This window comes from Manacus candei, unplaced genomic scaffold (genome assembly GCF_025592945.1).
Source record: "Manacus candei isolate 608988 ecotype Guabito, Panama unplaced genomic scaffold, ASM2559294v1 h1tg000018l, whole genome shotgun sequence".
NCBI lineage: Eukaryota > Metazoa > Chordata > Aves > Passeriformes > Pipridae > Manacus > Manacus candei.
Window position 1 is genome coordinate 4,511,553 of NW_026138066.1, and position 27,223 is coordinate 4,538,775.

At 43.6% G+C, this 27,223-nt stretch overlaps 1 protein-coding gene across 6 annotated transcripts in view; it reads right to left on the reverse strand.

Moving 5' to 3' along the window:
• Positions 1–27,223, reverse strand: part of GRIN2B (glutamate ionotropic receptor NMDA type subunit 2B) — a 231,584-nt gene that overhangs the window by 52,272 nt on the left and 152,089 nt on the right. For all 6 annotated transcript variants that reach the window (XR_007904021.1, XM_051784128.1, XM_051784127.1 and 3 more), the window contains one exon: positions 209–417. Coding sequence is in view for 5 of the 6 variants with exons in the window: in XM_051784128.1 (XP_051640088.1) it covers positions 209–417 (209 nt within the window). In the remaining variant the exon portion in view is untranslated. The remainder of the gene's footprint in view (positions 1–208; positions 418–27,223) is intronic.

Genomic DNA, 27,223 nt, shown 5'->3' on the forward strand with positions numbered 1-27,223 from the left:
TGTGCTATCTGTGCTGGAGGGTGAAGGGACACACTACAATAATTAGCCCAAAAGGGCCAGTCATGAACGGACACAGGACAGGCTAGAAAAATGGAGGTGATTTTCTAAAAAGGATTATCAGGTTATGATGGTATTGGCCCAACAGACACTCGACATTCTGCTGAGAAGAGAGAGCCCAATAGGAGCAGAAGAACCCAGGGGTGCATACTCAGTCACTATGCGTTTTTGGCAAGGGACCGTGTTCCTCATGCAGGTGCCACTTAGGGGGTCCACATTCTCCACAATGACAAATGGTGCCTCTTCCAAGGTCACGATACTCAGGTGATCATCCTCACGTTCCTCAGAGTCAGGATACAGCTCAAAGCGTGGCCACACATAATACTTCATCTGCAACTTTTTTTCCTTCCATTTTCCCACCTGTGGAGACACAAACCACAGAAGTTAGACTTTTAGTTGTCCCATCCCTTTGCATCAATCACAGCTACTGCAGGACTGGAGGAGCACTCCGGAGTACCCAAGCTCATGGCTCCTATAAGATGAGGATATTTCTGGGTTGAGAAGGCTCTGAATAAGTGGGTTCAAATAAGAAGGAAGTAGAGAACAAGAAAGATATCTGGGTTTTCTCATCTCTATGATGGTCTTACTTTCTGGGAGAGTGAGTGGATAATCATAGGAGTACTATAACCATGGTCAAACAGACATGACATCTTTCAATTTTCTCAGCCAAACAATAGGAACAGAGTTTGATGTCTCCTGAAAGGTTGACTTGAGCCTACTAGTCACAATAAATATGGGGGGGGTAGCGGCCTTCAAAAAAAAAGGAGATACATACAAATTCGGAAACAAATGTTATTTTGAAACATAAAAGTTGAACCGTTTCACTTGAAAAAGTCAAACCAGAACTTCTTATTTCCTCAAAATTTTTTCTTCATTTGTTTTCAGAGGAATTCATCAAACAAATTCAATCTAGCCAAACTTGATTTTGCCCAGAAATAGATCCTTCTTCTGGAAAAAGACTGCCCATTCGTAGTCAGGACTGAGTTCTTCCAAGAGACAGATAACTGAAGAGGGAGATGTTCTGCATTTTCAGGAGTGTCTTCACAGGAGAAGAACACTGACAGAGATGCTTTTTAACAGTAGTTCTTGCTATCCCCTGCAAGGCCTTACTGAAATACCTGCTCTTGTCCTTTCACAATTACTTGGTTACATACCCTAGCTGGAAACAAGGAATTCTTTGTGGTTTTGACACATGAAAATTAAAACCAAAGAGCATCTATGATTTTTTTAAATCTTGCTATTTTTCCATAATTTTCATCACCCTCATAAATTTCTATTGCTGTTTTAGAACTCTTTATTTTCTGTTTCCTAAGTGAATAGAGATCATATCTTCAACAGTCAAAACAGATGCCATACATCTACTGCTACAAACAGCTGTTTTGAAGCCACTAGAGTCCTTAAAGAGACAATACATGTTAAGCACGCCCACTGTCCATGGTAGACAATTTCTTCCTAAAAATTCCAGGAAAAGAAAAAAACTGAACATCAGCTATACTTTCAACTATCAAAGTCTCATCTTTGTTCTCAGCTTCCTGTCTCCCCATGACAGCTGATACTAATTAGCACCTTGGCTGGCAGCTGAAGTGGAGAGGGTTAAGAAGCTAACTGAGCTTTAGAGGGAACTTTCCTGCAGGACCCTCAAAGCAAGCCCTCCGGGCCAGGGCTGAGACATGCTGACTTGATGGCAGAGGCAGTGTGGGTGTGTGGGAAGCTTGCATGACTGCTCTTTGCCGTGTACCGGCTTGGTGGGGAAACAGAAAAGCTTCATTCCACTGCAATCCAACACCCCTCCTACCACCCCCAAATTTCAGTCATTTATTTATTTAAATGACAGGATAGGAGGGAGAAGCACTTATTAAAGCCTCATTAGGTGTCAGCGGTTAATCTGTGAAACTCAAAGCCCAGCTGGGGTTTGGCATTTCACAGCATCTAGAATTCACATAAAACACTTGTCACCTTCAAAATAAACAAACACTTCATCTGTCCATGAAAGAAAAATCCACCCTGGGAGCTTGTGGAGGGAGAAGAAAGGCAGAAGAAAGCACCTGGAGACAGCAGTTTCCCCATCCATCCCTGCAGCATGAACAAAGCACCCCAATGAGTGCAAGGCAGGAGGTTTGTAAGAAGGTGGGTGAAGTTTCTGGACAGCTGGTCTTGACTTCTCAAGGGCAAAAAATGCCAAGAAGAGTTTGCTCCTAATGTTCCCTCCACCTATGAAGTCACACAGCTTGGACCACCAAGCAGGGTATGTGCAGCTATCTATCTATCTATCTATTTATCTATTTTTTTTTTTTTTGTGCTTAAGTGGTCAGGGAGTTGTTGTTTTAATTTTTAAATACACTTTGAGCATCGGGTTAAAGCTGGAAAACTGAGTGCTCTATGACTGGTGGCTCCTTTTGTTCACAAAAGACAGGCAGTTGTCTAGGGCAGCAGATGATCTGTACTCAAGCTAACATCTAAGCCTGGATGTGGACAGTGAATTTCTAAGGGAATAAAGAGCATATACTCACATACTCACCTGGGGTCTGCCCAGCCCTGGACTTCCCACTCATTGACCAAGCAGGTCAATTTATCATCATCTGAGACAGAGATTTCTGCAGTGATGCTTCAGCTCTCAAGTAACTGAGCTCAAATCCCCAAAAGCAGTTCTGTGAAGCTACCAGACAAGCAGAATAACTGCACACAGAGGGCACAGTAGGGACCAGTGATTAAGATGCTGCACAGAACAGCCCAGATTTCAGCTCAGGAACATTAACTTATCATAGAAATAAGTGGTTGATGAAAGAGACATCTTGCAGAATCTCAGCAGCCCTTAAATACCTCAGTAACAGGCATGATATAACCCCCTAAGTGATAAATTAGATCAGATAGGCAAACCCAACCCATAATTACCCAGAAGTTCTCTGGGACAAAAACAGGAGTTTATAAGGCTGTGTGCCAGGCACGTTTCACAGTGTTGTACTACATAGACAACATTATGAAATTAGGATAACAATGACAGTCTTGCCACAGCCTTCTGTGCACTGAATCACCTAATCTGCAAATACAGTAATACATGTCCTTTCCTTATTATTCCAATAAAATCACTCTAAATTGTCCAAAGAGGAGGAAAAACAGGATATAAGGAAATGTTCTGACTTAAATTTTCAGATCAACTATAAAATGTCTCGAGAATACATGCAAATATTACATTTCGTTGCCAACCTGAACAATCAGACATGCCATATACCTGTAGACATGTACAGATGCAAACAAGGAAAATCAGAAAAGCTTTGTGAATTAAAAGGGGGCAGACTTCTTTACATGCTTATGCATGCAAAGGTCAAAGGTGTATGCATGTAGCTGAAGAAGGATGGGCTTAAGCAACATGTGGGCAAGGATCGATAAGAAGAAACATCACATGTGCAGAGGATGGAAACAATGCAAGAGAAAAAAAACACATAAATGTGCATCATATGTTAGATAATCTGCCACAAGACAGAAGGAGGAAGTCACAGCAGGGACAGAGGTTAGCAGAATTAAATGCCAAAGATTTGTCCAGGTAATGATGCCTACTCTTAAAGAATATAATCTACCAAGCTGTATAGAGCAGAGCAAGGCATTTCTGAAGTCTCAGGGTATTTTGCATTAACAGCCCATGAACTGTTATTACTTACGTTTTGCTGAGTGCTTGCCTCAGCAAAAAGAGGAAAAATAAACCATCCCAGGCATCCCACATACATACTGGTTACCCTGCAGTTTCAAGACCCATTTGGTGTTCTCCAATCAGGGTCTAGTCATCCAAACTTCCACTAGAAGCCCTGGAAGGTCACTGAATCAGTAAAATTAAGGATACGAGGGATCTGTGAAACCTCCTTTCTAATCATATTCTCCGATCCCTAGGTATGTTCCTTTATGCCAGGACACAGCTCCTAAGAGACAGAATTTCACCTTAACTTCCCCTTGTTCTACCTATACCACATCCAATCTTATCAAGAAAGTAAAGTCACTTTGGTTTGGGGATAAATTTGGAGGTGTTGAGGGAGGGGAAGAGCTAACTTCTACCCTAATTATAAGATCCTACTTTGGATAACATTGTTGGAAGTATAAGTCCAATACGTTTGCAAAGAAGGAAAGGGAGAGCTATTGTAGAACAAAAAGTTAATCATATATGCTATTTGTTTGTCAAACTACATAAGTTATCCCATGCAGACAAAAGATGAGATTGCCTATGCAAGAGGAAAACAAGTGGGAGCCTTCTGAAAGCCTTCCAGCAGGCTGGAGAATTGCCTTTAACCATGGTATAATGTAGCCAGAATAAAAGAGTTCTGCAGTAGGTTAATGCGCATCTTTAATGAAAGGTGTATTACATTAGTTCCCTGAAACTGATTCTTAACAGAGGTTTTTCTTTCCTCCCAAGGGAAGCTAAGGCTTGTAACAGCCATTTGTGGCAGATGTTTCTCTAACCTGTCCTTCCACTGACAGAGAGCCCATGGTCTCCACAAGCAGTCTATTCCAGTGCTTAACTATCCTTCCCATTAAAAAGCCTTTTTTCCTGATGTCTAACATAAATCTTCTTGCTGAAATTTATAGCAGGAAAATATATTTCCTTATTCTCCTACATGTGCTCTTTTCAGTGTTATCAGGTCAGTAAGATATTTATAACAGAGGAGCTGACAGTCTGGTTCAGTGGCTATCTTATAAGCTATACTGGCAACAGCAGATACCTGTTAAAATGATTAGCACCCAGCCTCACCATTTACAGAATCCTTACCCAGATGGGTAGGATGGACAAGTACAAGCTACTCCCATGAATTTCCAAAATTGTCTGTTCCGGCAAAGGCAGAAGTCAATCCCTGAGTTCCTTCTAATACACCAAGGCAGGACTTCAAAATGCAAGAGCATCTGGAGAAACCTCTAACTAACGTCAACAGATGGAAAAATGAAACCTTCTAGAAATTTAGCTTGCAAGGTTTAGGCAGCAGAATACAGTTCGAGATTAAACCAGAAACATTCAGATACATTTCTCAGGCAAGATACTCCGTGGCATTGCATAGGTATTTGGGGTGAAGGTCCAGACGAAAGCCTGAACCTGAAGGTGCTTGTTTTTCAACAGGCTGGAGGAGAACTATGTCTAGGAAAAGCCTTTTGATAGTTATTATTTCATTTAGGCTTCTATTTGCACCATGCCTTGCACCACTCTCTTTAATTTACAATCTTATCTCAATTCCTGCCACCCTTGATATAGAAGAAGTACAAAATGAACAAAAGGGATTTGGTTTCATTTGCAGAATAAGAGAAAGACTACTCCAAACACTTCGGACTTGAACTGCTTTCTGCATTTCCCCAAAAGTTTAGTGTTTCCTTTCTTATTATGGTTTGTTTGGGTTTTTTTTGAGGGGGTCTGTGTTTTTTTTTCCCTTTTTTTTTTTTTTTTTCCCAGGAGCTGAGGAGTTCATTCATTCCAGTGGGGAAGCACTAAAGCAACAACACAGAGCAGGATTAGAAGGCAGAAATTCCCTGTTCCACCCAGAACCTCTGTAACCTAATCTGCACCCTTGCACCTCCATCCACATTGCGTAAAATTGACATAATGACATGTTTTCACCTCTGGGGTGCACTGGCAGATAAACACAGAAAAAGCCATGAGGCTCACAAGTAGTGTGGAAATGAGGAGACACACACGTGCGTTTAGAGATAGATGAGGAAACATATATAGCATGTGTCTGTGAATGGTTAAATATGAAAACTTCCTGTCTTTATCTTTGATGTCAGTTGGTTAACTGGAAACATCTTACATAACTTTTACACCTTATTTTAATACATGAAAAATGGAAGATCAAATACAGAAAAGGTAAAGGTAGGATATTGGGCATGGGGCAGAAAATGGGACTGTTATTGGTAATATAGCTGTTGGAGAAGCACATCTAGTCCCTCTGGGAAGCAGCGCGAGTCCAGGGAGAAATAAGAGTCTTGTCAGTAGAATTGGTACAGATCCCTATTGAGGACGTGGGTAAACCAGAACAACTGGGCAGGACCTGAAAAGGGCTACCGCAGGAGTAACAGAAGCACCATAGAAATAGCAATTATAACTGGGACACTGTCAGTGGAAGGAGTCATTGCTCAGGATACATAAAATAAAGGTAGACCTGGGGGATGCAATTGTAACCTTAATGCTGCAGTAGACTGTGAAGAAATAAATAATGCATAAATAAAGAGGAATCATTTTAGATTGAAATAGTTTTTGGAGGGCTGCTGCAAGATATTCCACCAGGACTGAACTACAGAGATCTACTATAGCTCCACAGGCTTGGCTTTTAGTCTGGATAGAGATGTCATCACTGTTACTGAAGAGAAATTTTATCAGGAACTAAGTTATTATGGGAGTCTTTAGCTTCATAGAGATAAGGTGGAGAACAACAGCAAATTTTAACAGCAGAACCCTGACGGGTTTTTTTTGGATCTGATTCTTGACACGTTTCTTCACATCAAAATTACTCAATAGGCAATGGGTCATGATGTTTTACACTCAGTTTGGGCAAAGCAGCGAGGAACCTTGCAGAAAAGCTAGTTATCATAAATAACCTTGGATTGAGCGATTAGGGGAACAGAAAGCCTGCCTTAAAGGAGGAGATTAAAAAGCTTGTTTAACCTAGATAAATGAAAGCCAAGAGGGGATATGACTGCTCTGTATAAATAAAGGGGGGACAGATACACAAGGGAGAAAGGAAAGTAATTTATAAGCAGGAAAAACAATGCTGGTAGAAGAACAACTGGTTGTGAGGAAATTTACCTTGAAAATAAGACAGATTTTAACCATCAGAGGAGGGAAGTTCTGGAACAGCTGCCCAAAAGGAGCTGTGAAAGCAACCAAATTGGAGTCAAGGAGAACTGGTTTGTATAGGGCTATATGAGTTTGCTGCCTAGAGCAGAGGATTGGGATCAGATGAGCCTTTCCAGTCCAGTGACTTCAAGTAAACAGAAGCAAGAGGAGGAATTCCTCTGTGAAAAGCCTTTTCCCATTGATTTTTCAGTCTGCAGATGTCAAAACTCAGTCTTAATCAGTGTATCTCTGTCCCTCGGCTAACCCACGTGAACACAAAGACTCATGTTAATGGTATCTCCAACTCCTTGGCTCACACTCATTCAGCAGCAAAACCTTCTCCAGTGCCCTGAGAATAAAACATTCCTCTTAGCTTTCACCCAAGCTGGTTAAATTATGACTCTCATACTTACAGCGCTGACATCACAGCCATTACCAAACTTACAATTCCTGTGAGGCTACAGATCTGTACCTTCACATAGACTGGTCTACAGCAGGTGAAGAAGAGATGCCACAGAGCACAAAAATCTCCTGTTTACAGACACTTATGGTGATTAATTAGCCACATCAGCCTAAGCAGACAAGAAATGGTTGTGAATGCTCCACTTGCAAAATTAATTAACACAAAAACAACACTCCTTCCTGAACCTCAAGCTCACCTTCCACAACCACCTGGGGAAGGCTGCTTTCTTGACTGCACCTGCAGAAGCAGGAATTGCTTCTAATAGCTTTTCAATTAAAATTGTAGGCTGCAGGAGATGGTGTAATTTTCTCCCCTCTATTTATACAGCACCTAGCATGTGCCAGAAAGAGAGAGGCTGAGCTTAGAATACAGATAGGGTGAGGTACTTGCTCTTGCTTTACAACTCATTTTGGGAATAAAAGCTCTTTGCAGAAACATGGTCCTCCAGCTCACTGAGATCTGGCATTTACACAGCGCTTGCCATTTTTGCTGAAACATTTATTTCCTGGTGCATTTATATGCTTTTTGCAGTTGCTAAGGTCCTGTCCCCTGCCATGATTAGCCTGAGAAGGTTAATGAGGTATACTTTGAGCGCTTCTGACTTCTGCAAAGTCAGTGAACTATGGAGCTCCACTGGTGTCACAAAAAGGTCAGAGCTGTGAGAATGCCGAAGAGTTTGCCTTGCTAAATCATTCCTCCAAGCCAGAAGGTACCAAGAGTTCAATACAGGCATAAAATTAGCCAGGATCACCTGATACCTCCCTCCGGGCAACGGTGGTGTTCTTGGTAGTAGAATTAACTTGGTAGCCCAGAAGTGGTTCATCCAGGCAAGGTTGGCTCATGTAGAAGCAGTGTGATCTCCAGTGGGACATAGTTTATCAAGGACTTCAGTGCTACCCGATGTATACATAACCATGATTTATGGAAATGCAGACTGCAGTCAGCACAGGCATAATTAGGAGACATGAGGGGAAAGGTTAGAGGAAGCTGTTCATGGTATTGGAGGCTAAGATCTGAGCAGGCTGTAGAATGCAACTCTAAGCTTCTAGCATGGGCAAATCAGGCGATAGGATTTGGGAAGAAGAATTAAAACAAAACATATCTTAACAAACTCTGAAGACTGACTACCATCCAACATAACCCACCTCCAGCTAACAGGCAGTGACACCACCTGACTCAGGTTCTTACATAATAACGTTGCATTCTTAGAGACATCACGTCCTCCTGAAATGACTCTGTGTGAGGACAGGGGAGCTTAATACAATGCCCTAAACCCCACCAATATCAGTCTATTTTGATTCTAGTCTGGGAAATAAAATCTAAAGCCAGGGAGCTTATACTGCCCCTATCGTTGTTCATCTAAGGTGAAAGAAGGTTTCACCTTGAGCACCTCTACCACTCTCCTCTGCAGAACTGTGGGGCAGAGGAAAATGTAGCAGGGATACTGGTAAGATTGCATGTTTTGTGTCACAAGGGGTTCAGGAGTCACAAAGGTTTTTTAAAAAAATTTATTTTTATGTCCACATATAGGCATCTAAATGCTCTATGTAAGCATTTTGCTGTCTCTAGGAGTGCATCCGCACTGTGCAGGTGTGTGTCTGAATCCAGTACGTGTCCATGCATGTAATGCCCTATCTAATGATTTTTTCCCCTTGGCTTTCCCTCTTGAGTTCTGCGTTTGAGTTTGATTTTGCTGAGCTTTCATTTTTTTTTTACTCAGACTTTTCTTTTTCCCTCTAAAACATGTTACACAGAGGGAGGGATGTTTGCCAATTTACACTGCAGTCTGGGAGAAGGTTTAGAGCTTTGGTTGGTAAGTGGGTCCAGTACAGCAGCGTACGAAATCCTGACATGTGTGCAGTGACACCTACTCTTCCCAGTGAGCAAATATCTCTCTCAGCATCTCTTAGAACCTAAGGCTAAAGGAATGTTTAAAAACAAAGATGTAGAAGAAAGCCAAAGCCTCTTCCTTGTGCAGAGGCAAGTCAGACGTTGAAGCCAACCCCAGCAGGATTAGGAGAGGAGACACCATGAAGAGAGAGGGGATGAGTTGCATAAACCTCACTGTTTTCTGAGCTGTGCAAGCAAGACTGAAGGTGCCACTTCTACAAGCATCTCTGAGAACATCAGAGAGATCCTTTTAATTTCACCAAGGGTTGTCACAGACACTGAAACACTTCCCCATCCTATATACAGCAGCCAGAGCCTCTGCTCTTTGCCTGGCAGCCCCACATTGCCCCTGTGCAGAGATGCATGCCTGCTGAGAGCAGCACTGGCATGGCTGTACACACACTCCTCTGTGTGGGGTGCTCGGCTCTTCTCTCACTGGTGGAAAGGGGAGGATCATGCCTCTTTTGGAGGAATTACAGCATGTGTTGGGAGCCAGATTCCAGGGAAAGCAGTTACAGAGCTGCACATTACTGTTTCCTTCCTTTCCCACCACGGAGAGCACTGGGCAGGTGATTGCAAATGCTGTCCCCACCAACAGCACACTCTTTCTGGATCCTGGCTCTGGATTCACACTGGCATAGCCACAGCCAGCCCCACTACCTACAAACCTCCAGTGTGTGTGTCTTCCCCCTAAATGTGGCACAAGGCAGGGAGTCTCGTGCAATGCACGAGGGGTGGGGCCATCCCAAGGGGTAGTCAACTGAACCACTGCTTCAAGTTGTCACCAGATCTCCAAACAGAGTAGAAACAACAGCTCTGCTGTGCACCCTGGTTCTCTGCCAGGTCTCCTCACCTGGCTTTGCAAAGGGACCAGATGGGAAGCAAACCTGTAGGACAGGGGTAACCAGGGACACCCTTGCTGCTTTCCCTCTACCTCATGTGTGGTTAAGGGGTTGCTCTCTGCATCCTTGCACGTTTTCTTATCCAGTCTCCTTTAGCTGTCTCTATGGAGAAGGCATGTAGACACCTTCATGACCAGACTCAGTTTCTCTCTCTCTTTCTTTCTTTCATTCACTCAGGTGCTCCCCAATAGACACAGGGGAAGGGGATGGGGGAAAGCAGAGGCAACAGACATCCCCCACCTCACCTGTGAGCAGAAATGGACTGTGGTCCTTCATGCCCCAGCTCATTATCACCCCATCTCTCACCCACCCATGGTCCTGCCTCCCATCACTGCTCTGCACCCATGGACACAGTCCCTGCTGCACAGACCCATGTGTTCTAACTGCTGCCTCCATCATGTCTTTAGTCAGATGCCCCTGTGCCAGGACCAGTCAGAGAAGTGAGACCAGTGCAAGCAGTGTAGAAACCTGTGGGGATGGGAGAGTAACTCGTGTGATTTCCCCACATCTCAGCTCCCACTGACTTAGATATGGATTGGGTCATCCCCATCCCAACAGTGTCCAAACAATGACTTCACCTCTGTCCTGAAATTAAGTGCTGGCTCAAGCCAGAACAGTGTCAGCACTGCACATCTCCACCAGCAGTGTGCATTGCTAGGGTACTTCTGCCTGTACAACTGCAGATCAACCCCTCATACAGGAGAGGCTGCCAGGTCGGATGGGGCCCCCCAGGAGCCAGTATGGGCTGTGCTCTCCAGCTGGATACTCCTGCCTTAGAAGCTCAAGCTTCAGACTTTCTGATGGATGAGCACTCCAGAAAGAGAACTCATGAGCTGCAGGATCCCCACCTGACCCACTGCTACAGCCAAGCGCTGGGCTTTGCTTGAAAACCACAGCACTCTGCCAAGTTTGGGTAGAACATTAGACAAGACCTATCAGCTCTACCTACAACTTACAGAGAAGACCTGATCCTTGGATGGAGCCCACCATTAGGACAACTGGTTCATTGCACACATGTGCATTACTGCCATGCTGGCTGTAGCCAGCAAGTGCCCTGTGAGCAGCAAGGAGTGGCTCTGCAGAAGATTTTTCTTCTCCTTTCCCAACCCACACACAGGTACACATCCACAAACACACAGAGGTACCCCCAGCAGCAGTTATCCTAGGCTGATCTGGGTTTGGAGTCCAAGCAGAATTGCCAAGGGCCCAGCTGAGGCCATCTGGGCTGCAAGGAATATCTGTGCAAAAGGAGCACAATCAGACACAAGTATAGAGAGAGCAAGAGCTAACCTTGAAACCAGTGATTTGGAAAGGAGAGAGGAACCTATCTATTTGCCAACCCCAGCTAGCAAAGAAGAGTTAAGCCAAGGACTGTTTTCTTGGGAGCATGGCCTTAGACAAATAAAATGTTCCTCTTCTCTCAGCCCTGATGGACCTCAGGCACACCTATTTTTCAAAGATATGCCTGTCACTTTGTGCCTGAATATGTCAACACAAAACAGATCCTGTGCTATTTCCTTTCTGCAGCCCAAAAGTAGGAGAGGGCATGATAGAGGCAGTCTTGGAGACATAAGATGAAGCTAAGGCTCTCAGCATGTTGCAGAATGTCTTTTGCGATACATTTAAGTCCACACATGGAAGGACTTCTGTCAGTCTAGAACTAGCTGGACGACTTTGTGTATTTAAATGTGTGTGTTTTGTATAGTTACCTCTGCTATAAGGGGAATAAGTAGTAAGCCTGTAATTAGGTTCTCTGACATTTTCCATTACAAAAGTCTTCAGGCCAGTTCCCTGAGAAAAGCCAACAGGTATCCCCATGTTTTGCAACAGGCATTTTAAAGTCAGTAGGGAAAAAACCCTGAGGCTAAGGACATGATTTTTACTTTGGCCCATCAAATTTCGTTCACTTAACTGCATTACAAACAGTTGAATAATCATAATTTCTTTTCTGTCACTTTCTTGCAGAAATCCTGGCAGACAGTCCAAACAGCATCTGAGCATGAACGTTTTCAGAGCTAAACCCATCAACTCAGTAAATCAGTAGGGACACCCCAACCAGTACCACAGCAAGTACAACAAACACTTCAGCTTTGGCAGAGCAAGAGAAAGGCAAAAGTCCAATCAGACTGCCCACAAAATGTGGACAAACACCATCCAGATTCTCTTCTATCTGTTTAAATGTGCCTCACTGTGAAAAGGTCACTTGCACTCCACTACTCAAGATGCAGAAGAAAGGCAAACCAGTTTGAGCTTTCATGACTGTCTGTGAAACAACTACAGGTTAGTTGCTGGATTGAACAGTCAGACTCAGTGCTGAAGGCTCAGCATGCATGAGTATGAAAAATACATTTTTACAGAAAAGATTTTGGGTTTTCCCCCTAAAAACAAAACAAAACACAACACATAAAAAACCCCCACCACCAAACCATAAAACAAACTACATTAAAGGTAATTTATTTAGGTTGAAGTATTAGGAAATGGCAGGTTTACAGATCTCTTTTCAGCCTTTATTCCATCCCACTTGTGTGTGGACATTTTGATTCAAGTCTTAATTAATGAGTGCATGTAACTCTCTCCATGGGGTCCCTCCCTCAATCCTTGTACTTCAAAGAAACTTGAAGGAACAGAATTAAGGTGGCCTGGGAAACAAAACTGGCATTTCCTAGCTTGATTTCACAAGCTAAAAATTAAATCACTGTTCTTTTATTTTCTGTATGTAATTGCTTATCCAGCTTGAATGTGCATGAGCTATTACAAAACCAATAAAGGGGCCAAGAAAATATCAGTGAAGATGGAGAAAGAGCTATCCGTGAATTACCAAGAACTGGTGGAGAGAGGAATAAAGAAATAGCTACAGACAGCAAAAAAATCAACCAATGCAGAGATTATGCAATCCCATTTTATGATGAAAGAAGCACACTGACCTTGCCAAGGGGTTGAATGAGGCAAAGAAAGTAGAAGCCAAATTGGAAGAATGCATTGGAAAGAGGCCGAAGTGAGTGAAGCTTGCTGGTCCATCATGGTCACAATGCCCAGAAGGGGAGAGGAAAGGAAGACACTAATCAGGCAGATCATGCTACAGACAGGTTTCTCATGTTGCAGCAATATGCTTACAAAAGGCTAAGGGAGAGAGAAGGCTAGTCTGCACGGGAGGTGTGGACAGGACCAAGCTGGTCTGGTCTGTGTCACCTCAGAATAGAAGCACGAGGGTGGGGGTAGAGGGAATGGGGGCAGTTACAGTCCAGATGCCATGTAGCCATGTTAGCCTAGCAGGGCTAAGCTGAGAGCTGAGGCAGCTTGCCAGGCTCACACAGCTGCCATGCACCATGCCGTGCAGATGCTTCCCTGTGGCACTGCTCTGCACTGTGGCGATTTACCATCGCAAGCCTATGCCAGCACAGGCAACACATAGCTGTGTTTCACAGGGCAAACATGCCCTAAGCAGTTGCAGCAGCTGTGCAGAGCGCAGATGCTTTCTCCCCAGATGCCCAGGAGTGAGGGAACCTAAGTGCTGGCTGTTATTTTGTCCTGTGCTTACACTGTAACCTTAAGTGAGCTACTGAAGTTCTCTGAAGCCCAGTTTTTCCCCCTGTAAAAGGCTCTTAATAATCAGTCCCATGTTGCAAGGGGGATGAACAAGGAGCTGACAGCTGGGAGCAACGACAAAGGTCAGTATAGTATCCTCAGCTCATCCACACCAGAGGAACTGTGCAGCTCAGAGGTGCAGGTGCAATACCTTCACACCCTGTATCAGAGGAAGGACCTATGCCATAGAAGGGTGATGGTTAGTGTAGAACAGCCGTGCATGACAGCAGTCAGCAGTGGAACTTGTGCTGGAACAGTAGTACAGTAGGTGAGGCATGTGGATCCACAGCTGTAAAAGGAACAGCAGGATTTTATATGGTAATCACTAAGGACTTGTTTTGGTTCAGGAGATTAACTAAAGCTCGAGAGCACATTCTTTGGTTCTTTCCAGCTGTTCTGGAAGCTGAAGTGACACAAGTGACCAGGCAGCTGTCTTTCCTCCCTCTCTGAAGATACCTTTCCTGGAAGAGGGAGCACAGCAATGCTCAAGTTGGTGCAGTGGCACTCAGCCCTGCCTCTTCCAACTTCCAGGAAGCAGATGCATCTCACCTCCCACACACAACATACAGCCCAACACACAACATACAGCTCAATCAGCTGAGTCCCCCAGCCACAGCTCTCTCTCATGGCTCTGAAGCAGCCTCTCTGCAATCCCAGGGCCCCACACAGTAGGTTTCCACATACAGAGGTGAGATGCGGGTGGGTGGAAGGGAGGCTGCAGCCTTCTCAGACAACAGCATTGCTTCTCCTGTCCCACCTCCAAGGATGCTCCCCAGCTGCAGCTGAGAGCTGTGGCTCACCAACACAGTGCTGCCTTCCACAAGAAAAGGGAGGGAGCCTCTGAAACCTGGGCAGAAGAAACTGTCTTGGAGAAAGACTGACTGATCGGCAGTCCTTGGTGACGAGACAGGCACTAGGGTGGGGTGGCCTGGCAGGGGCAGCCCTACAGCCAGCCCAAGGCATGTATACATGCAAATTTTCCTCAGTGCCAACTTTAGCCCTGCCTGCTTTACTGCTGTGCTAAGAATATCCAGTAAGCCAGGCCTTACCCTTCTTGCAACTGAAAAGATCGTGCTTACGACTGAACATTTATCCCTTCCATCTGCTGATTATTTCACCAGGCAACCTGAACATTCCATTAATATCAGTCTTTGTGGAGCTAAATATATATACTAAGCACATATACAAATACATATAAATATGTCTCTATCTAGCAGAGAATCCAATTAAGTGAATATGTTACGCCTTAGCAATTAATGAATTCAACAAGCTGAGCTGCCTCTTGCATATGATTAAAGTTCAAGCAATATCAATCATAACAGCAAAAAAGATTCCAGATTTTCCTACATGCTATCTACAAAGAGATTGTTAACACTTAACCAATGGGCAAATTCAAGTGTGTTTGCAAACCTCAGGAAACTCCTATTTCCAATGACAAACAGTCTGTCCTTCAACTCACAATAGCCTATTCCTGAATGCAGCATCTCAGGCCATTCCTGCTGCTTTACATATCTTTCTGCAACATTTTATGGATGGTAGGTCTGTAAAAACACTGGTGTCCTATGGGTCAGAAGAAAGCAAATTCCAAGACTGAACAGAGCTGGCTCTTCAATCACTTGACCTGTGTAAATGCTTTCTTTCTCTTTGTATTCAGTTGCCAGTTTGCTGTTTGTATATACACGTGTGTAAGTGTGTGGGGGCACACATGTGTGTGTGTTCTTTTGTACCTTAATCTTTTTCCAGGACACGGCTTGATCATGTAGTTTCTGCCTCTTGACAATAGACAACACCGAGCCCTCTAGGGACTGCTCATTCCCTCCTTCTCTCACAATACCCCTCCTCTGCATTCATAAGACAATCCCCAGGGGCAAGTTCTACATAAATAAATATTTAAGTAGCCACTGAACCACAGAAGATGCAGAAAAGCACGCAAGGGACTTGTCTGCAGTATTCGGTCCACAGAGAGGTAAGAACAGAGCCGTTTTTTGAAGGGTTGGGAGCAGACAAATGATGATGAGAGTTTGAACTGGAAACACAACCATCCCCTTCTCTTCCCTGATCCAGCCAGCACAAGTTGGTTTTACCCTGAGACCAGAGCTGATATAATATAGGTCTGTGTTAGTACAGCTGCATAAATCAAAAAACCAAGAATGTTCCATATTGGTAGACTAGTAGAGGAACGAGCCTTTAACTGAACCACCACAGACACAGCTAATTAACTGTACTACCTAATGCTGAGTCGTTTTGGTTTTATGTGCTCCATTGTTCTCTTAGTTTGTTGTCACACTCCAGAATGAAGCCTCGAATATCCAGCAGAAAGTTAGAGGCTCATTTCTGAGGACTGGTTGGGTCTGTTGCATACAGAGGCCAGGCCTGAGACCCACACCTGGTTGCTCCTTTGCCCTCTGAACTGGGTACCAGGAGGGCCCACTGGCTGTTCTCCAAAACCCTGCAGCCACTTGCTCACCCTCATCCCTGCCACGTGGCTCAGCAGTGGCTGTTATATCAAGAGTTCCTCCAGGCTCACCAGCTTGTGGATCCTATACCCATGCAGAATTACTTGTGCCTACGCCCACAACACTAGATGTCTCTATGAGACATCAAAGAATAACATTTGGATCTTTTCTAGACTCTGTGAGAAACACTGCTCTGAAAGTGGGCATTGTAGGGAATAGGGTATAAAATTGGCCACTTATGTCACCCATGTAAGATAGTAGCTTGAGGCGTAATAGCTATATAAAATATGCCATACCCCAAGAAACCACATACTATTTGTATGCTTCCCAGCATATCCAGAAGAGTTAAAAAGCCCTCACAAAATCAGTCAAGAGCCAGTTTCTTGCAGAGCACAGTGTCAAAAAACACAAAACCCACAGCAGGCACCAGTAGACTTGAAGGACCACTTGTATGATCAGAGTAGGGCATTTTTTGTGCACTGGCACGCAGCTGTTGGAGGGTGACACTTCAGAGAAGTTTGGAGATCTTTCTTTTAGGAGTATGCCCCAGATTTTTCACTTCCCCAGAGAGCGGAAAAGGTCAAGGAACGCCCCCTTTTAGGCTCATTAGTACTATTTTCTCCTCTAGGTACAAAGATTCTGGCTGCTTTTTGACTTGTGGTAGGAAGCAAGCCATCAGTGAGAGCTTTGGGCCCAAAGTGAATGTAATCAGTTGAAGCCACTTCTTTCCTCTGTTTCAGTGATTTCTGCAGCTTTTCTTTCTGCATCAGCAGGATTTTTTTTCATCACCTTTTTACCCTGCTCTACATCACTGTTCTTTAGGAAAGGGAGACACTTAGGGGAAAAGCTCCTTATTGATAATGACAAAATAACATACCACTCTATACAGAAATCAAAAAAACCCAGCCTTTGCATATATGCAAACCAGGGTGTTCAAGAAGAGTGAGAGAGGGGATGGCTTTTTACCTGAACTCTGTGCAATAAGTATAAAGGAATGTACCTCCTCCGCTAGGCAACCTTCTTCCATTACAGGGAGAAGCACTCTGTCTCAGAAATTTGAGGAGTGAGAAGAGACGGCAGTATCCACCAGAACGGTTGATAGACCTGCCCTGTCAGTATGGTATGTACCATCAAACGTGAGAGTTCAGCCCATTCCTTTCATCCATTCCCACTTCTCTGTAAGCAGAGTGGAAAATGAAAACATTCTTCCCACAAGTAGTCATCCAGATGTCAAAGCAAAACTGCATTTGCGCAGTTGGGATCTCTTGGGATTTTTCACCCCACACAGTCATCACAGCTGATGATTCCCCAAAATGGCTGCAGCATTGTCAGGCTCCTTGCAGCTTGCTTTTCCTGTGGCATCAAGCCCTTTCCACTGATCACATTCTCACTGTCTGTGATTACCCCGCCTGTCAGCACCACAGTAAATATGTGTGTATTTCCCAGTCCTTTATTTCTCACTTTACAGAACCCTCACTCCTAAAAAATGTAGACTTTCCAATCAGAACAGACAATAATATAGAGAACAAACAGGAATTTTTGAAAGGCTCATGAAATTACCTACATGTAAGAACTTTTTTCTGCTTCCTGCAGGAGGTTATTGCACTTCTGCAACTGTAACATTGTAAAGCGGTTGTCAGAGGTGCCCATAATCTTACAGGTTAAGAAAAAGTCAGGTCTCATGAGAGCTGGACAAGATATCTCCAAAAAACAGAAGTCTGGTGACGTACAGCAAGCAGAACAGACAAAGCGAGTGAAGGAGAGCTCTGTGCTCCAACTCCTGGGCATAGGAGAACAAACCCTGCTTCTGGACAAACTGTTGTTTGTTTGTTTGTTTTTTTTAAGGGAAATACAGCCAGGCTCCTGAATCCACTTTGTCATCAAAGATGCAGGTCTGAGGTCTGGGATTAGGACCCAGGTCTGTTGACCCTCACTAACAGTCATGGTACCACTCCTTCACTTACTCTAATGTGTTTTTACTTTGCCTTTGACAAATGCCTCTCAGTCCCCAACCCCCTGCACATCTATTCAAAAGGCTGTTCAAAGATAAGTTGCCTGATATCAGTTTTCCCCTTTATTTTCAGTCCTCCTTTGCCTCCCTTCCCAGCTGCATCGAGTGCCTCTTTTCCAAGACACTTGATGCCTCTAATCCCTCAGTCAGTAGCAAGATGGGAATGCTGACCTGGTCCACTTTCTTTAGTAGTTTTTCAGAGCTCCACATAGCTTTTTTCAGTTTTGGCCTTCTTTTTGGGGGAGGTCCCATGAACACCACTGAAGTTACATCATTGTTCTTCTTCATACTCTACCCTAAGTCTCACTTTTGCCCAGATAGTTGCAGAAAATTTGCAACAGTCAAGCTGCTGATATGCTAAGCTTATAGTCCACAAAACTTAAAATCCTCACCCATTTACAATTCATATTTCTCTAACAGGTCAATGCAAAAGTACTCACTGTCATTAACAGATAAAATACATCATCTCTTTACAGACTTTCCCTAAAGTTTGTAGAGCAAGAAAATCCTGGGTATTTACTACTGTTCTTAACTTGCCTGCATTCCCTGTGTATTGACTCTCACATCTGTCTACGTGACCATGTTTCCTCAGCTGATACTTAGTAAGTGTTTAGTGGCTACAGCCATCATCTAGGCCTCTGTGCAGCTCCCAGCACAGTGGGACACTGGTTATTGGCAGGCCTTTTCAGTGAATACAGTAACACAGATAATCAAAATAACCATAAGCTTGCTCTGCACAGTTCATAAACCAAACTAACCAGGGATGGTCTTTTGTAAGACAGAGAATAATAGTCATATTGCAGACTGAGTGCTATTCATTACAGTGTTTGTTTCCCTAATTACCTCTCCATTTTCACCCATTTCCTAATGGCTGGTTAGAATGGCTTTGCACTGATGAACAGCTGCCACATCTCATCCCAAGAAGGTACGGCTGCATCTCTACAGAGGGCAAAGTGATCTCTGTGAACAGAGTTCATTCACACAGAGCTCAGGGACTCCCTAGGCACAGGAAAAATAAGAGGTCTGCAGTCACAGATTTCCTTCCGCCTGACGACAAGTTCATAGGTATGTGGAAAGTCTGTCTTGAATTTTTATGTAATCACAATTGAAAAAATGGCAGAAACTCAAGAAGTGGATGTCTATTTTCTTCCATTTATATTTCAAAAGCCTCTCTCCCCATCCATCCTTCCCTCTGTCCCAGCACAAAACACACCCTTTAAGACACTAGCTACTCACTCCATGCATGTGACAGACTCTGATTAAACTCCCAGATAATAACCTTGCAAGGCAGAGTCAAACTTGCAGCAGTACAGGCTGTTCTCATCATTGGCTCCCAAAAATAGTTCATTGCCAATAAGAGTCAATCAGTTCAGGCTTTGCCAGCCTGCACTTCTACTGTCCTCTCCCATCCCAGGGGCTGCTGACACAACTTGTCCTCTCCAGAAGGGTTGTGAGGCTCTAAATACTACCAAGAGTTGTGTATTGGTTACTGAAAATACCTCAGGTCTGTAATACCACTGTAAACCAGGCTTCCATGGCTCCTCCCTGTCTTTGCTCGCTTGTGTAAGGGAGATATGGGAGTCCTGGCCTGCAATAGCTGTGAGATGGCATTTCTGGACTTTGGTCTACATCTTCCACAACCTCCTAAGACCTAGTGGCAATGATCATCCTGGAATGATCATTGTTTTAGATTTGTCTCAACAATGTCTGCTGCAAGGACTCGGTGCAACTTGATGCAAAGAGGGAGCAGAGGAGGAGGAACATGCAACTTGAGGAAGCATGAGATTGCAGATAAGCAGATCTAAAGGCATTTGGAAGGATACAACAGGGAGGAGAAAAGAAGGTCCCAGGACAGAAACAAACAGAAGAGGGGTTCTCAGTATACAAGGATGGAGTGCAGCACTGACAACAAGCCAAACCAAGCCCATGAATGGGTCATTTTTGGGAAAGAAACCAGTCCATTATGTCTTAGTACCGTTCATTTTGATATCTACATTGCAAAAATTTTCCCCTGGCATCAAGCAGTGAACCTGCTCTGAAGTCAATGGAATTGCAGCACTTATGCCAGAGGTGAATTTGGCTCTCAAAGGACTTTTCTATGCAATGATTTAGATAATGAGCCTTCAAAGCTTATGTTGCAGCTATAGCATGAGGAGAGGGAAAAAAAGGGCCAAAAAAGACTGCAACAGAATAGCCATCTGTCATAATCAAGTCTAGAGCTCAGCTAACTCAGCTGAGTCTAGAGCTCAGTTATGGCACAAAATAAGGGCAAAAATACTGGTAGTTAATGAACAGCCCTGGAGGAAATCCTACCCCCATCTAACAGTACGAAATAGTACCAATGTGTTAATACAGGCATCTTTGTGAAAACTGCATCCCAGAATATTTTGTGAAGTTAAATACAAGACTGCAAATGGCATGCAGCATAAAGAATAGCTGGTGTGCTGAGCAATCAAGAGGCAGTGCAAATGGCCATATAATTTCACCATTTAAAAGCAACTTCATAAAAGCTCATTCATCCATAAAAATGCTGCGTTTCTGTTTTCTGCCTTCCTAGGAGCTTTCTTGCCTGCCCTCTTTATCATCAGCTACCGACTTCAGATCTTCTCAAAAGACTAAGTGCACCTGTCCTTCCATGCCCAAATATTGCCTCCACATTTCAAGGTTGTTTTATATAGCTCCTAAGTACTACCAGACAGGGCTTGTCAGAGTTCACAGGGCCTAATATTCATAATATATATTAAAAGTACTGCAGATGCAGATGACAACTGTCTATGAATACATTCCTCCCCCCCCCCCGCAAAAAAAATGGGGGATGTCAAGGATGTCAAAGCACTATGTATACATTTGTAATTTGAAAATTAGAAATGAATGGGACACAGTTTCATGTGTGGAAGGATAAATTCGTTTCCCAGTTCCTTTGAGAAGGCAGAATCTGGCACTCTGGCATCCGGTGAAATCTAGACATCATTTTAAATACGGTGACATTCAGCCTTCAAACTATCTTCAGCCATAGTGTCTGCAAGAATTGTCAGCCCAGCTTACAACAAGCTAGGCAGACAGCAAGTCACAAGCACCATTCATTATGCTATAATACAGGTATTTAATTTCCTCATTATCCCTGCGATGCCCTACACTCTCCATATGCCTGCTTAGTTTATCTACTTGTAGTGTGCAACCTCTCTTTTCAACACTTTGAGTGACTGACCTCTGGAAGGTGTTTTTGCAGTGCCTAATACAAGACACCATAATACTAACACTAAAGATGTGAGAGGTGAGATGTGAAATTCCTATGGAATTATGGTAACCCAGATGGAAGAGGACAGAACACATGTACAAAAAGTCCAGAAGAGTGGAAACTGAGGCAGTCAAATTACTGTGGATGTACACTAGTGATAGGTAGATAGACAGATAGATAGACAGACAGATAGACATATACATACAGAGGATGGACATGAAAGAAAAAGACAAGGTCAAGGATAAGGCCAAGTAAGGCACTAAAGAGCAAAACCTGCCTTAAAGAAAAAAATAGGACAGACAATATGAAGCCTTTATCCCTCTTACAGATTACAGGTTACAGATGCTGTGCAGAAGATGGTCTGCCAACCTTCTAACCTCACCCTGAAGACATTGGCTGGTACAGAGCAGAGATAATGAGTGATTCTAACTGCTTGGGCCCAAGCAGATCCTTGGTCTAGATGCACCCACTTATTTCAAGTGGGAGAGAGCCCTGCTCACTTGCCCTTTTTCCCCTTCTTTCCTGTGACAGCCTCCAGTGTCACTGCATTGACCATGGTCCAAAGGAACTGTTCAAACAGACAGGAACCACCTGAACTTCCAACCATACAAACTCCAGCACAGAAATTCTTCCTCCATCAGGGACCAGGTAAGAGTGCTGACACAGTCGTTGATGTCACTTAGGGCTGTCAAAGGGATTGCTGCCAATGTGCTGAGATTCAGAGTTCATTGTCTGTTGTCCAGTCTCTCTCCCTTTCTCCCCAGTTCTCCAAATTACAACTAAACAATGCCAATTCATTAAATCATTGTTTGAATGTCTGATTTTCTACATCCCTGATTATCCTCGCTGTTTCTCCCAGAGTAATTCTAGTTTGTCCAGACCTTTCTTGAATTGCTATCCACAGAACTGCAAAGAGATTTTATGCCTTACCATCATCCAGCAGAGCACAGAGATTACATCATATGCCTTGCAGGTTAAACTCCTATTTATACGTCCAAGTACAGCATTTTGCCTCTTTCTCAACAACATACAACCACATTCAGCTTGTGATCCTCTTTTATCCTTCCCCCAATCTTTTTCTGTAGAATTGTGATCTAGCTGATCTTTCTCTGCACTGTATTTATGTAGTCTATTATTCCTGCCAAGGTACAATAGTTTGCACTTGTCTCTAATGAATTACATCACACTTTTTCAGTGTATTTCCAGTTTGTCAAGACCATTATGAATTCTAACCCTGTTCTCCAACAAATTCACAGTCCCCCCCCAGCTTTCTGTCATCTTCAAATTCAATATGCAAATTCTCCATCCATCACCAAGGCTGTGAAAGATAACATTGAACTGAACTGAGCACAGGACAGGCCCTCACAGAACCCCAGTCCATGCCCCCTTCCATTTTGACATTCTTATTCACTTTGCATGCATTTGTTATTAGCTCTCCTTGAGACCTTCTTCCTCTAGATTGCTAACAAAGTATGATGAGAGAATAGAAAAACCTTACTGGAGTCCACGTAGATGACACCTTCAGTTTCACCTCTGTCCACAATGCCTGTTACCCTGTCACAGAAAGATACTAGATGGGTCTGACATAACTTGTTCTCAACACATCCCAGTAGAGTTTTACAGGTCTTCATGTTATTGCTCAGGTGTGGACAAGGAGTTTAGTTGACAATTCATTTCATATGCTTTCTGAGATTCAGGGTTAAGTAACAGTAATTCCATAAATCTACAATTCCCAAGCTCCTTTCCCCTCTGTTCCTCCTGCTCTTTTTCAAAGACAGGCATTGATATTTTTCCAGTATCTGGCAGACATTAGCTGGGTCAGCTTTACAGGTACAGATTCAGTGCAGTGTCTTCAGAGAACATCCTTTCTGTAAATTTGCTTTAGAAATATGGCAGGTTGGGTATGTAATGTGTTGCTGCAAAAGGAGAAAGGAGGTCATTACCTTATGTTGGGAAACACTCACCCATGCCCTTGTGCAAGTCTACCTTGTCAGGCTAACAGCAGAGTAGAGACTGGTATTAACATGCACCAGACCTCACATCCTGCAGCCCTGGCCTGCAGCATGTCCTGCCATTTCAGTCCTTCACAGAAATAAGCAGTTTAGTCAGTGCACTTATGACCTCATCTGTAGCACCTCAACTATTTTAGTCCTTCCTTCCACTCCACACTTAGTTTTGTCTGTCCTGCTTGGCAGCATCCCCAGCTACCCTGTCCTCTTCACCCTATCCAACCTGTGTTCTCAGCAGGGACTGATGTAAAGCTCCTGGCTTGCACCTTCCCTGGTATGATAGTTCTTAGCCACTGTCCTGGTTTCAGCTGGGATAAATTTCATTTTCTTGCTATTAGCTGGTACAGTGCTGTGGTTTTGATTTAGTATGAGAATAATGTTGATAACACATTGATGTTTTAGTTGTTGCTAAGTAGTGCTCACTTGAAGTCAAGGACTTTTCAGTTTCCCACACTCTGCCAGTGAGCAGGTGCACAAGAAGCTGGGAGGGAGCACAACCAGGTCAGCTGATGTGAGCAAGCCAAAGGTATATTCCATATCATAGAACATCATGTTCTGTATATAAACTGTGGAGAGTTGGTTGGGAGACCCCAGCTGCTGCTCAGGGATGGGATGGGCATTGGTCAGCAGGTGGTGAGCAATGGTATTGTGCATCACTTGTTTCTCTTGAGTTGCATTCCTTTCTCTCTTATTGTTATCTCCCTTCTCATTACTATTATTATATTTTATTTTCTTTCACTAATTAAACTGTTTTAATCTCAACATATGAGTGTTACCTTTTGCCAGTTCTCCTCCCCATTCCACCAGTAGAAGTGGAGGGTTAGCAAGGCACTGCTTGGTACTTAGTTGTTTGCTGGCATTAAACCACAGCACTCACTCACCCTCCTCCTCCTTCTCCATCTCTCCTGAGACATTCCAACCCTGACTTCCTGCTCCCTCCTGCACCCACAGCTGTGTCAGTGCATCTTTCACCTCAATAAGAGCAGTTAATTCCAGGCAGGCAACAAGTTGTGAAATGTTTCAGGATGAAAATCCAAGCTGTGGAAACCCAGAAGATGACCTGAGGTCTGCTGCCCTTGTTTCAGTTATAGCAGAGGACAGGCTGGACAGCAGTGCTCAGGAAATAACCCGCTGGAGGAAAAAGAGTCTGAACTGTGCTCTGGTGTGCCAAGTGGAAGTCAACAGCAGGCACAAGCTCTAGGCTGGAAGAAGTGAAGCAGCTGAGACAATTAGAGAAAGGAAGCTCCTCTGTAACTACTGAGAGAACAATTACTGGTGTCCTGGGGAAACAGTGCTGTTCCAGTGATGAGCTCTGATGGGCAAAATAGCTTTTTCATGTACTAAATACCATGTGCACTCTTCAGTGCAGACAAGGACCCAGGTGCTCATCAATTATTGAGCTTGCTTGAAAAGGCATTTAGGAGACTGCACAAGAGGCCAGTTGCAGTTTTACCTCAATCCCAGCTGGGTTGCTCCTAGAGACCCAGCCAGTGAGAAGGAAAGAGAAAGGCAGAGGAGGTGGGAGAGGAGGAAGTAAGGAGAGAGGGAGAGAAAAGGGAAGAGCCTTCCCCTTGCCAAAGGAAATCATGCATGGCACAGGAAAGGCTTCTTTGATGCCTTGTAGTATGACTCCTGTAGTATCGCCCTTTTCCTTCCAGAGAATCTCCTTTTTTTCCTCAGGGTGCAGCCCATATCCTCTCCAGCCAGCTCCTAGACTGCAGAGAAGACCTTAGATTGGTGTCAGGTCAAACCAAGAACACACCGTTGCCTGAGCAGCGCTGTTACCACATCCTGACCACTCTACTGCCCCAGACCTCAATGGACTTCACAAGTTTATCAAGAGCTGCCATAGATTATGGCATAGTTCAGTGGACTACAAAACATCCTAGGCTCCCTTGTGTCAATGGCCACTTACAGAAAGAGACAGCTCTCACCTCAAATGAGCTGCCAACGTTCAAATTCCCACTCCATCTATCAACACACATTTTCACATGGAGCTGCAACAGAAGACTGTCTCCTAACAGCACAAGCCCATGCATGCACTCCAATTCACCATGCATGTTGGCTATAACCAGCACTTAATCTTCATTATTGTTTTGGGGATGAAACACAATCTCCAGAAAATCAGATGTCTAGGTGCAGGTCTCTCAGGAGAATCACAGCTGATGTGCATTCAAAAAGAGAAAATGAGAAGAAATCTCAAAGAACAGCTGCAATCTCAAGGAACATTCACTCACAATCACTCAGAACGTTTCTATTTGTGACTAGATTTCCTTGGATGTAAAATGTCACTCATGCCATTGAACAAGCATGAAGCTAAAATTTGATCAACCACAGAATTATACGAGCACTAAAAAGTGTATCTTTATTAGAAATAGGTGGGTTTTTTCTTCACAATAATATAATTTGAAAAATACTTAGTAAGGTCAATTTCTAAGTGGTTTTTTTGTTTGAGATTTTTGTTATAATTTTCAACTTTTGAAGAAATGTTAGGTCAAGCACATACAAAATAAAAGTATTTTGGATCATCATGATCCCCAAATGGCAGAGCTTTTTAAAATAGGAGCTTATAGAGGACTAGATACAATTACAGCAGACAACACCAGAGACAAATTGCTTACAATCCAGGAAAGAAAGAAAGCCTTATTTTTTGAATCTGGAGTCTTTAAAAAGTAGCTACAAGTTCGTTTGATTTTTATTTTTTTTTTTTTGTCATTAGTGTCTTTCATTTAGGAACACAAATAAATGCTTTTGGTACCTAGGAAATACTTCTCCACACACCGGAGCATCAGGTTATTGAACTTCCTGTCATAGCACAACAATGGGGAACACGGCTTGATGCTGATGAAGAAAGGACTGAGCATTCCCAGGTCTAGGAACCATTCCCAAAGTTGCAATGGCAATGATTAGAAAGAAGCAAAGACAAAGAAATTTGCATTTATAGAAGCGGTAAAAATTCTTGTGATACAGGTTATAAACCAAGACTGAGGAAGAGATGGTGGCTTTAGGCAGTGTACACCCACACATACAGAGGAAGAGGGAGCGTTCCACACGTGCTGCAAGGATCAGTATCTCTTAACACACACACAGAAATACACACAGGTCCAGTATATTTCCACATGTACCCTGTTAAGCCCAAGTACCCATATACACATATACAGCTTTCTGCAGACACCAAACAGCACTCACCTGAGCCCCTCACAGAGTAACATGCAAAGTCTTGTCTGCTATACAGGCACAGAAGCATCTCCTGGAAACACTGAGGAAACAGGTTGGGATTCCCATCTAGTACCAACCACTCCCTGTTCACAGCCATGTTGAGTTTTGTTTCTAGGCTTACATTTGGTGTATGGGGTGCAAAAGCAGACAAAAGCCAGAACCTAGCCTGGATGGTGAGAACTGTCAAGCAGGACACAAGATTGCTGCATTAGACTTTCACACCTGACATTTTGGTTGCCCCAGGTCTTTGGTCATCGAATAGAAGTCCCAAACAGCAGCCAAAACAAGATAGTAAAGAGGATGGAAAAAACCATCACCCCAAAACTAAAAACTTAGTCTATTTTCCCTAAAGACATAATACTGATGGGAGTCTAGCCCATTTAATTATGTTTAAGCCATTACGCAAGAAAATCTACCTCTGCTGACTGTCCTGGCCTAGGGGAAACTCTGAAAGAACACAGCTTTGAACACAAAATTATGCCAGAAAAGTGCTTGTCTCTAGCAGAGTTTTATTGCTTTTCCTGGGCCCCAGGGGAGCACACACTTATAATATCCAAGGGACAAGGCCTTGTCCATGAAGTCCAAATCACT